The sequence below is a fragment of the Schistocerca piceifrons genome, chromosome 3, assembly GCF_021461385.2.
Source record: "Schistocerca piceifrons isolate TAMUIC-IGC-003096 chromosome 3, iqSchPice1.1, whole genome shotgun sequence".
NCBI classification, from domain to species: Eukaryota; Metazoa; Arthropoda; class Insecta; order Orthoptera; family Acrididae; genus Schistocerca; species Schistocerca piceifrons.
The window spans coordinates 959,229,367-959,241,860 of record NC_060140.1 but is presented as its reverse complement, the minus strand read 5'-3'; the positions used below and the strand labels follow the sequence as shown (position 1 = coordinate 959,241,860).

At 38.0% G+C, this 12,494-nt stretch overlaps 1 protein-coding gene across 1 annotated transcript in view; it reads left to right on the top strand.

Moving 5' to 3' along the window:
* The window catches only part of LOC124787750 (dedicator of cytokinesis protein 1), a 413,210-nt gene that overhangs the window by 84,471 nt on the left and 316,245 nt on the right, over nt 1–12,494 (top strand). Inside the window, exons 9-11 of the mRNA XM_047254617.1 lie at nt 767–973; nt 1,070–1,345; nt 12,147–12,315. Of these exons, the coding sequence (XP_047110573.1) occupies nt 767–973; nt 1,070–1,345; nt 12,147–12,315 (652 nt within the window). The remainder of the gene's footprint in view (nt 1–766; nt 974–1,069; nt 1,346–12,146; nt 12,316–12,494) is intronic.

Below are 12,494 nucleotides of genomic sequence, written 5' to 3'. Positions count from 1 at the left end.
TATTTAATTTTCTCTGTTTATTATTTTCACTCCATCATAATCGTAAGCAGTTTGATATCCACTGCTGGATAAAGGTTTCCTCTAGACTTTGCCATCCAGTACTGTCTTCAGCTGTGCACATCCTTGTAAGAGGTGTTCAGTCATTATTGGCTTCTTTTGAACTCAATTTTCTAAAATTTTCACTGCAAATATTTTGAATTTCCTTTCTTACACTGCTGCTGAAAAGTGTTTGTAAAATACCTAAAGCTAATCACATTAATTATGAGCTATATCCAAGAATTGTAAGGAGGTCATTTATTATTTGCACTCATTCCTTTCAGCGCCAATAATTTCTTGAACTAACCTTACACGTCTAAACAAATATTTCGAGCTTCAGCAATGGGAGGGTGGCGTATTCACATATTTATTTAACATTTTTTTCTGTTAATAACAACATCTTTATTATTTATTTTAAACTTGTATTTGCACAAACAAAATCATTGTCTTTTTAATACCTCTGGGTTGTGAACTGAGAATCACAGTTGAACTTGGACTTGATCAGCAGAACTTTGCCAGTCAAAGATGATCCTGCTTCACGGCAATATAACCTACAATTAACATGTATACAATGCAGTTTTCCATGTTGAGCTTGATCTGAGCTAATTTTCTGTGTTAATCTAAGGTTAACTGCTTTGTACAATCATTTGTTAGAGAGGTATTTCATTATAATTTTCGTTTATGAACAAGTAACATTAATTTGTTTGTTGTATTTTTTAATATTTTGCAGGTGAGAGAAGAGAACCCTCATCTTGTTCTTGGTAATGTTGCAGTTGCCAGGAAAATGGGTTTTCCTGAAGTAATTCTTCCCGGTGATGTTAGAAATGATCTGTACCTTATGCTTGTTTCTGGTGAATTTTCTAAAGGCAGCAAGTCTACTGACAAAAATGTTGAAGTCACTGTAAAAGTCTGCAATGAGAAAGGTCAGAGCATTCCTGTAAGTTGGTCAACAATTTTTGAAACATTATTTCAGCATGATTATTGCAATGTTTGTTGAAGTTTCTAAATTCCTTTTGCCTCCTAAATTTCACAGGGTGTTATAACATTAGGTGGTGGTGTCGAACCATTAAATGAGTATCGTTCTGTGATCTACTATCATGAAGATAGGCCAAGATGGTGCGAGATTTTTAAAGTAGCAATTCCAATAGAAGAATTCAAAGCGAGCCATTTGAAATTTACTTTTAAACATCGTTCATCGACTGAAGCCAAAGACAAATCTGAGAAACCATTTGCCATGTCATATGTTACATTGATGCAGGAAAATGGCACAACATTGGAAGATTCACTCCATGAATTACTTGTTTACAAGGTAAGTATGTTTTTATTATTAAGTATACTGTTGGCAAAAAAATGGCAACACCAAGAAGGAATTGTGCGGCACAAACAAAACTTGGTAGGCATGTTTCTACATCTGTAAGATGGGTGTCTATTAGAATTTGTACCAGTTGCGTAAGTGTGGTGCCAATAGTGTCACTATGTGGCTGAAAATCAGGTTTGCATTGAATAAGTGTTGCAACGGTCGTGAGTGTTAGTTATGTTAATCGAGAATGCCTTTAAGGTGGCAAAGAAAGCCATCATTAACACCTCACCAAGTTTGAAAGATCTTTGTACATCCATATTTAAATTGGATGATGGTGGGACATTAGTTGGTGTAAATTTTATTAAAAATGAAACTCTTCCATCTGTACTTAAGATTTCATATTTATTTGGCTACTAGTTTCAACGTTGCGTCAAAGCCAACTTCAGGCCCTATATAACACACCATACATAAAACAAACAATGTGAGACATCAGTAGTCTGTGAGCTATTGTACAAAATAAACATTTTATATAAAGGATGAAATCATTAAAAGTAGTTACATTTTGTTCATTTTCACTAATTTACTTTGGCATTAGCAATTTGTATGGTACAAACAAGTACCAATGAAGTTATATATACACGGTTATTTCCGTTATAGGTCAATACTAGACATTTGAATGAAAATGGGGGTATATATAAGTATTGATCTATAACGGAAATAACTGTGTATATATTACCTCATTTGTACTTGTTTGTACCATATAAATTGCTAATGTCGAGGTAAATTGCATCATAGTGAAAATGAACGAAATGTATGTTGTAAATGCAACCAGGACAGTCGCGGGGTAGCAATGACGGAAAGTGCGGCGGGACCCACGGAGAGGCCCGCGAACGACAACACAACGTGAGAGGACGTACACGACAAACGAAGGACAGAACGAATACAACAAGATTGAACAAGGAAACAAACACGTCCACTTGTACACAGAACAAGGAAGTAAGCTGTCTAGCGCGAAGCGAGGTGTAAACCGACGTACATGAGATTATACTCGCTGGCTGAGTGCGAGGCAGGCGCTTAAGTACGCTATCGGGGGTGCCGCTATTGGCCGCTGGAACCACGTGTTCCACTGTGGCACCCTCACACTAAAAGCGGGCCAGGAGATGCGCGCCGCCACAGCTTACGGTGCGATGGTGCAGAGACCTCTATGGGTATTTGACGTCCGTGACGTTTCAGATTCAGATTCAGATTCTTTATTAGTCATTCAGCATTGTTACATGCAATAGACTTCGTCAGTTCACTTAACTTATTAATTTTACAAAAAAAAAAATTTTTTTTACACATTTAAGTTGATATTAGGCATTTCTAAAAATTCTTGTAATGAATAGAATGGATTGGTTAACAAGAATTTATGAACATTGTCTTTAAATAATTTGTCAGGCTTGATTGACCCATTTTTAGACAATTTGTTATATATTTTAATTGCCATATACTTATGACTATTGTTAGTTTTGGCTAATCTATTTTGTGGCAACAGCAGAGAAGTACACGTTCTTGTATAGTAGCCATGTCTTTCATTTGTTACACTTAAATTAGGAAGTTCAGCAAGTATGTAGTTAACACTGTCAAGAATATATAAATTAATTACTGTTAAAATTCTATATTTAGTGAACAATGGTTTACAATGTGTTCTATTATCTACCTTAGCCATTACTCTGATTGCTTTCTTCTGGATCACCATAATTTCATTTATTTTTCTGCTGTTTCCCCAGAGTATTAACCCATACCTTAAAACAGATTGAAAAAAGGCAAAGTACGCTGTCCTTACGTACTCAAATGTCACACAACACATCAGTCTCTTCAACAAATATGTAACTCTTGACAACCTAACCACTATGTGATCAACATGAGAGTTCCATGTTAGACTGTTGTCAAGCACAATACCTAAAAACTTTGCCTTTTGTTTTTCTATTTTTGTAGACTTTGATAGACTGAACCACATATTCTGGGTCTTTTCCTCATTTAATAGCAGACCATTGGCATTAAACCATGATGTTGCATTTTCTTTTGCCAATTTCATATCACTTACAAGGTTATCAAGTACATGGTTTACAGATAGAAAAGTTGTGTCATCTGCATACATATATGTCTTTACATCTATATTTCCTGGTAAGTCATTTATGTGTACAAGGAAAAGAAGTGGTCCCAATTTAGATCCCTGTGGCACTCCATGTTGAACCTCGAGTATGTTTGACAGATGACTTCCTGAACTCACCACCTGGTTCCTTTTATTGAGGTATGATTTGATGAGTTTTAAACTTTTATCACATATTCCATAGTACTCAAGTTTAGAGAGCAGAAGTGAGTGGTCAACACAGTCAAAAGCTTTGCTCAGATCACATAAGGTTACCTGTGCGTGCACATGGTCCTCAAATGCTGCTAGAATGTCTCTGACTAAGAGCTCTATGGCATGTATAGCTGACCTTCCTTTTCTGTAACCAAACTGTGATGCACTTAACATACCATTTAGTTCTAGGTACTCATACATCTGCTTATATATTATGCCTTCAAAGACTTTTCCTAGTACTGGAATTAGTGAAATTGGTCTGTAGTTTGCAGGATCTGATTTGACACCCTTCTTAAAGACTGGAGTTACCTTGGATAGTTTGAGAGGATCAGGAAAAAACCCTTCTATGAGACACAGGTTTATAGAATACGTTAATGGTGCTGCAATGTAATGTATGATTTCTTTCAATAGATTGTTTGACATATTAAAAATATCTGTACTGTATGAATTTTTCATTTCTTTGACTATTTTAAGAACTTCATGTTGGCATACCTCTCTAAAGTGTTTCAATGATGATCCGGCCCTATTATGATTTAGGTTTGCTCTCTTCAGATAATCTATATATGTTACATTGGGTTTACTGATCAGCTTTTTGATATCATCAGCACAGCTTACAAAATATTTATTGAATGTATCTGCTGGTATTGGGACTGTCTTGTCGAAGTTTCTGACTTCATCTTTAACAGTATTAATTACTGACCAGGCTGTTTTGCATTGGTTTTTACTATTTTTTATGAAATTTGTGTTGTATCTTAGTTTCGCTAATTGCAACTCTTTCTTATACAGTTTCTTAGTGATTTTTTCAAGATCCTTAATTTCATTAGAATTGTTTACTTTGGCAAGGGGCTTCAACAGCAGTAGCTTATTTTTTAGATTCTCCAGTTCTTTGGTGTACCAAAATTTACCTTTTCTTGTTTTATGGTATTTCTTTTGAACAAGATGGGCTTTTAAAATACCTGTTAAGTAATTGTGGAATGTTTCATAAACTGTTTGGGCACTGGAATCACAGTTTTGAAATAATTTGTCCCAGTTTGTTATGCTCAACTGGTGTGTTAGTTTTATGAGATTGTGTTTTGTTAATATTAAGGTATTAGATTTTGTTAACTTTTGTCCAGCCTTGCTCTCATCTCCTTTTATAAAATGTCTTAACTTTACTGTTAACATGGAGTGGTCTGAGAAAACAAACTCCTTTACCTTGGTGGAGTACATATCACGAGCACAGTTGACAAAAGCATTATCCAAGCACGCTTGTAGTCTTGTTGGTTCTGAATTTACATGATGGAAGTTGTGCTGCCTCAGCATATTCAGTAACTTATTTACACTGGGTTTGTTACATGTTACATCAAAGCTTGAATTAAAGTCTCCCCCAATTACAGTTACATACTGTTTCCATTTCGTTATGTAGCAGAGTACACTGTCTAAATTATCTAAAAAAGTATTATCATCTGAGTCAGGGGAATGGTAGATACATACTATGATAAGTTTCATTATATCACATATGATCCCGGTAATTTCAAAGTGTTTCTCTACACATGCCCAACCAAGATCTAGTTCTCTACACTCTATTTCATTTGAAACATAGATAACAGTACCACCATTACGGTACTGAGATCTGCAAAAACTGTTTCCATATTTATAACCTTCTGGTACATAGTATTGTATTTGTTCTGGTTTAAGCCAATGTTCTGATATACATAAGAAAGAATACTTATTCTGTGGCAATGACTCATCCAGAATTTCAACTTTATTTTCAAGACCCTGAATGTTTAAAAATAGGATGTTGTTGTGACTTATCTGTGAGTTAGCAGGCTGGTTTTTCACATTTTTATTTTCTTCTTGGCTTGAAACCATAAAAAATTATCACTGAATGACACAGATGTATTTTTCCTTTGGCTCCTCCTTAAGCATTGCTGTGTTGCTGCTCCAGTCGTTGTTGGTTCTGTTACTGCTGCTGCTTCTGCTGATAATGAAGGTGCTGCTGCTGTTTCACTTATTTCTGGTGTTTGTTGTTCCATAACTGCTGTGCCTTTCTGTGAATTATTAACATTTGGAGTGTTCACTTGCATTAATAAAATTTCACATTTGTCTTGGAGAGGTGTAGCTTCACTGATAGCAGATTTCACATTGGATTCTACAGGATACACACACTTCCTGTCCATGAGAGGTATGACTTTTCTATCATCACACTGCACATTTGAAATTTTATTTACAAGTTTTAAAATTTTGGTTACTATTACGTTTTTTCCCAGTACATTTAGATGGGAACCATGTGTTGTGTGAAATCTCTTCCCTAAGTTGCTGATGTTCACAAATGTTACATTTTCAAACCGCTTGCAAATATTTTGCATCTCTTTATTTGCAGTTTCAATTTCTTTATTTACACAAGACCATTCTATCAAGTCGTAACGGTGTGGCACTGAAAAAACAATAACATTTGTTCCTCTCAGCTCATACAGTTTTCTTTTTAGCGAGATTAAGAGATCGTTTTTTTCGTTCCTAGCTATATCATTTGATCCCGCCAGGAAGATGGAAAAGTCCTTTTTGCTCAATGAGGAAATTTTTTCTTGACTCATTGACGTAGCAGCACTGAATTTTGCTCCTGGTTTTATTGTACAGTTAAAACTAAAATTCTGACTACTTGTACGCCGAAATTCAGCGGCTGTATTTCGTCCTTGGCTGTCGGCATACAGTTCAATTTTACCGGTACTTGCTGTTCCGAGATTGCCTGTTTTCTGCCTATCTTTGCAGTAAGCGAAGTCTTGTTTGGCACTATTTATTATGTCTTTCTTGCTAACACATGTCGATATTGTCTCAGTAGAGCAGCTTAGCGGTGGAAGATTTTTCGTGAGCACTTTCGCATATGATCTTTTACTTAACTGCTGCTGAAATATTCCATGTTTTACCTTATTCACAAAGTCGTTTGATTTTCCACATGGTACACTCGCATTGTTAACTTCACTTTCACAATCCGTAGTCGAAAGAGCTTGAAAGTAATTTTCGTTCACTATATTTATGTTTCTTTCACCGTTTTCTGTATCTTGTATTATCTGTTTGCGTCTTTTGTACTTCACTTCCGTCCAATTCTCCGACATATTCGTACTTTCATGGCGCGAGTTTTTCATGTTCCGTTCACTTTTTTCTTCTTTAAGTTTCTTGATATCCATCTTCAAGGAACTGATAATAAATTGTAAACTAGACACCCGTTCGCTGAGCTTTGTAATTTCATCCTTACAACTGTCACAATTTTTCTTTTTCACGGCAAAATTCACACGTCTGGTGCTGATTCAAATTCTGCGCCGCGCGGTACCAGAATGTGACTACTTTTAATGAATTCATCCTTTATATAATATATTTATGTTGTACAATAGCTCACAGACTACTGGTGTCTCACATTGTTTGTTTTATGTACGGTGTGTTATATAGGGCCTGAAGATGGTGTTGACGCAATGTTGAAACTAATAGCCTAATAAATATGAAATCTTAAGTACAGCTGGAGGAGTTTCATTTTTAATTTAAAAAAATTTTGAAAGAGGTCATGTAATAGGGCTACAAGAAGCTGGATATTCCTACTTTGATATTGCAGAAAGACTTAGCAGGAATGTAGCCACTGTACACAGTCGCTGGCAGTGGTGGTCACAAGAATATAAGCTCACAAGAAGGCTGGGCTCCAGGCGGCCACATGGCACTACTGGTAGGGGAGACCATCATGTTCAGCATATGTCTCTGGTGCATCGTACTGCATCTGCAGCAACTATTTGGACAGCAGTTGGTACCACAGTGAAGCAGTCAACTGTTACAAATTGGTTGCTTCAAGGACAGCTCCAAGCCAGATGCCCTGTGGTGTGCATTCCACTAAACCCCAGCCATCACCATTTTCTACTTCGGTGGTAGCAAGCTAGAGCTGATTGGAGGACACGGTGGAGGTGTGTAACGTTTTCTGATGAAAGTTGTTTCCGCCTGAGTGCCAGTGACGCCCATGTGTTGGCTAGGAGGAGGCCAGTTGAGGACCTGCAACCAACCTGTCTGTGTGCTAGGCACTCTGGACCTACACTTGGAGTTATGGTCGTAGGTGTGATTCCGTAGATAGCAGGAGTACTCTTGTGACTATCCCACACACCCTGACTGCAAAATTGTATGTCAGTGTGGAGATTTGATCTTTTGTGCTGCCGGGTAACGCTCACAACATACAGTTGTTGCAACCCAACGTGCTCTACAGAGTGTCGACGTGTTGCCTTGGCTTGCTCAATCGACAGGTCTGTCTCCAATCGAGCTCATGTGGTACATCACTGTATGACAACTCCACAATCAGCATGAATTGTCCCTCTGCTGAATGACCAAGAGCAACAGGCATGGAACTCCATCTGACAATCTGGCATCTGGCACCTGTACAACACAGTGCATGCACATTTACAAGCTTGCGTCCAGCATTATGCTTCAGCATACTGCCAGTTACACCTTTTGTTAATGTACCAGCGTTTCACATTTGCAGTTGCTTATCTTGCACTTACATTAACCTGTGATCTTGCAATGTTGTTGTTGTTGTTGTTGTTGTGGTCTTGAGTCCTGAGACTGGTTTGGTGCAGCTCTCCATGCTACTCTATCCTGTGCAAGCTTCTTCATCTCCCAGTACCTACTGCAGCCTACATCCTTCTGAATCTGCTTAGTGTATTCATCTCTTGGTCTCCCTCTACGATTTTTACCCTCCATGCTGCCCTCCAATACTAAATAGGTGATCCCCTGATGCCTCAGGACATGTCCTACCAACCGATCCCTTCTTCTAGTCAAGTTGTGCCACAAACTCCTCTTCGCCCCAATTCTATTCAATACCTCCTCATTAGTTATGTAATCTACCCATCTAATCTTCAGCATTCTTCTGAAGCACCACATTTCGAAAGCGTCTATTCTCTTCTTGTCCAAACTACTTATCGTCCATGTCTCACTTCCATACATGGCTACACTCCATGCAAATACTTTCAGAAACGACTTCCTGACACTTAAATCTATACTTGATGTTAACAAATTTCTCTTCTTCAAAAACGCTTTCCTTGCCATTGCCAGTCTACATTTTATATCCTCTCTACTTCGACCATCATCAGTTGTTTTGCTCCCCAAATAGCAAAACTCGTTTACTACTTTAAGTGTCTCATTTCCTAATCTAATTCCCTCAGCATCACCCGAGTTAACTCGACTACATTCCATTATCCTCGTTTTGCTTTTGTTGATGTTCATCTTATATCCTCCTTTCAAGAAACTGTCCATTCCGTTCAACTGCTCTTCCAAGTCCTTTGCTGTCTCTGACAGAATTACAATGTCATCGGCGAACCTCAAAGTTTTTACTTCTTCTCCATGAATTTTAATACCTACTCTGAATTTTTCTTTTGTTTCCTTTACTGCTTGCTCAATATACAGATTGAATAACATCGGGGAGAGGCTACAACCCTGTCTCACTCCCTTCCCAACCACTGCTTCCCTTTCGTGTCCCTAGACTCTTAGAACTGCCATCTGGTTTCTGTACAAATTGTAAATAGCCTCTCGCTCCCTGTATTTTACCCCTGCCACGTTTAGAATTTGAAAGAGAGTATTCCAGTCAACATTGTCAAAAGCTTTCTCTAAGTCTAAAAATGCTAAAAACATGGGTTTGCCTTTCCTTAATCTTTCTTCTAAGATAAGTCGTAGGGTCAGTATCACCTCGCGTGCTCCAACATTTCTACGGAATCCACAATGATCTTCCCAAATGTCGGCCTCTACCAGTTTTTCCATTCATCTGTAAAGAATTCGCATTAGTATTTTGCAGCTGTGACTTATTAAACTGATAGTTCGGTAATTTTCACATCTGTCAGCACCTGCTTTCTTTGGGATTGGAATTATTACATTCTTCTTGAAGTCTGAGGGTATTTCGCCTGTTTCATACATCTTGCTCACCAGATGGTAGAGGTTTTTCAGGACTGGCTCTCCCAAGGCCGTCAGTAGTTCTAAAGGAATGTTGTCTACTCCCGGGGCCTTGTTTCGACTCGGGTCTTTTAGTGCTCTGTCAAACTCTTCACGCAGTATCATATCTCCCATTTCATCTTCATCTACATTCTCTTCCATTTCCATAATATTGTCCTCAAGTACATCGCCCTTGTATAGACACTCTATGTACTCCTTCCACCTTTCTGCTTTCCCTTCTTTGCTTAGAACTGGGTTTCCATCTGAGCTCTTGATATTCATACAAGTGGTTCTCTTTTCTCCAAAGGTCTCTCTAATTTTCCTGTTGGCAGTATCTACCTTGCCCCTAGTGAGATAAGCCTCTACATCCTTAAATTTGTCCTCTAGCCATCCTTGCAATGTTAATCACATAAATATGTTACCCAGGCAAATGTACTCCTGACATTTCGTTATTGTACATTAATTATCTTTTGGTGTTGTGATTTTTTTATGCAGCCAATGTATTTGATTCAAATGGGACAAATATGAAAAAGTAAATAAAGCATCACTAAATACTAATTATTTGTGAATGTCTTTCAGATCTATCAAAAATATTTCATTACGTGTTATGAATGTTATTGAACCGTCTTTAATGAAAAAAGCAAGAACTGTTATTTTGAACTAGAAAAAGCATTGCCTTTGACACCCATGCATTCTCAAATCAGTTTCTGATGTTTACATAAAAGCTATTAGCCTTTATCCAAAACTTGCACCCTTGAAATTTCTGTAACGGTTCAGAAGCTGATGAAGAAAGTAAATTTCATTTTAATCGGGCAATTAGAGGGGTGGCAGTGTGGGCGGGAGGCGTAGGTGGCGGGGGGGGGGGGGGGGAGTAGGAGGAGGAGGAGGAGGACGAGGACGACCTGGTTCCTCATCCTCTACAGCCAGATTAAAGCCTTTTAAAAATTATTTGTTTGTACATCTGTTTAGTTCACACTCTCATGGCTACTGTCTGTGGGCACAACTGCTTCTGACGTGAGCAGCAGTCTCCTGGAGTGGGTGGTGAGGGTAAGGAGGAGGTATTAGGTGGTGTGAGGGCTGTGGGAAAGTGCTGGTGCTACCTGAGGGAGTGTGTAGGGATGTGGCGGGGACAAGATAGGGCTACTAGGTGCGTATCATTGTGTGGGGTGGGGGGAGGGAGAAGTAGAAAAATGAAAAGGACTTGTGGTAGCATTAGAGGATTAGATGGAATGTGCATATTGTAATGGAAGCAGGGAGGGGGATAGAAAGGTTGAGAACAGGGAGTAACGAAGGTTAAGGCCAGAGGGGTTACTGGAATGGTGGATATGTTGTTGTTGCTGTACGAATGGGTGAGAGTTACTTTTGAGGTAGGACTTCGTCGAAAAGCTTAAGTATTTCTAGTATTCTTTTTTCTTTCTGCCTGTTCAACTAAGTGTCTGTTCTATCTGACAGCGGCTGCTCTCTGTGTTTAGTAGCAACCTATCTTTTCCATATTGTTGTTATTCCATCCTGGGCTTCCCATTGTTTTATTTATTTTTGAAACTATGATTTTGAACTAATAAAGATATCACAACAATTTTGGAGGAAATTTTTGTGTTGTTTTACAAATGAGTTCTCTTGGATTATTGCACTTTGGAGCAAAGAGAGTTGCTTTGTTTTTCACACCTTTTACACAGTAGAATCCATTGCGTCGTGTGAAAAGCAGCTGCCTCAAAATATGAAAACAAAAGTCTTCATGACAGCATTCATTAAAGAGGAACTCTCTGTTCATAAACTGTGCCGATTTAAAGGGAGGGGGGGGGGGGGGGAGGAGACACCAGAGCTCATAGATATTTCCGTAACCAACTTACATAATCAGTTTGCGAGCTGATGGATTGGCTCTAGTTCAATGCTGATTCACCAATACAACCACCCAATGTCTGACAAGAGTGACACATTGCCATTTCTAGAGATTTTGATATACATGAAAGTTGAAGAAACATGGAGGCAAACATGTTTGGAATTTACCTTCCATATTGTAAGCAAGCTTCAACAAAATAGTTCACGTGATGCAAGCAGACACTGTCAAATAATATTCGAAAATATGGTGTCTGAGATCAGTTTGGGGCTCATGTGGTGACCATTTTTAACAGTTAGCACTGTAAAATTAATATACTTCCATGCATTTTCCAGTTATGAAAAAAGTGCATACTTTGCAAGGAGGAGGGCTTCATCTAATTGAACTTAATATTACTGTCTATTGAGCTTGACAAGTAAAGCTATTATTTAAAAAAAACTGGGAACTAGTAGTTACAGTGTAAGGTAGTAATTAAAACAGAAATCAGAAATTTGATTACATTGTGTAACTATCACATCAAGACATTACTGAAACCACTCCTAATAAAGCTGGTGATTGGACAGTATTTAGACAAATTATTTGTATAAGTTTGGTATAAAGCAGTTACTTTTTCACAGTACTTAATTTCATATTCTGACATTGCTGGTGTGTGTATCTGCAAAATGTGTCCTTACCTGTTTAACTGTGATCTTTCATTTCAGATTGATCATAAAAAGTATGAAGAAAGTGAGCTGGCATATTTGTCACTACCCAGCAGAAGGATACAGCTCACTGAGGGACAGAAACCTGCCGCAGGAGGTCTCTCGCTCAGTTCGAAAGACAGTTTTACAATTGAAACAAATGTTTGCTCAACCAAGCTTACACAGAATGGTATGTTAATACAAGCAATTGTAATTTATTACTCTTATAACTTAATTGTTGTTGAGATTAGCTACAGGATAACAACCTTTCATTCTTTGAAGAAAAAATAAAATAATTTAGAGGGCCAGGTTTTTCTTCTGAAGTTGCATAGGAGTAGGATGCTATTGTGCAACCAGTTGTTGATATGA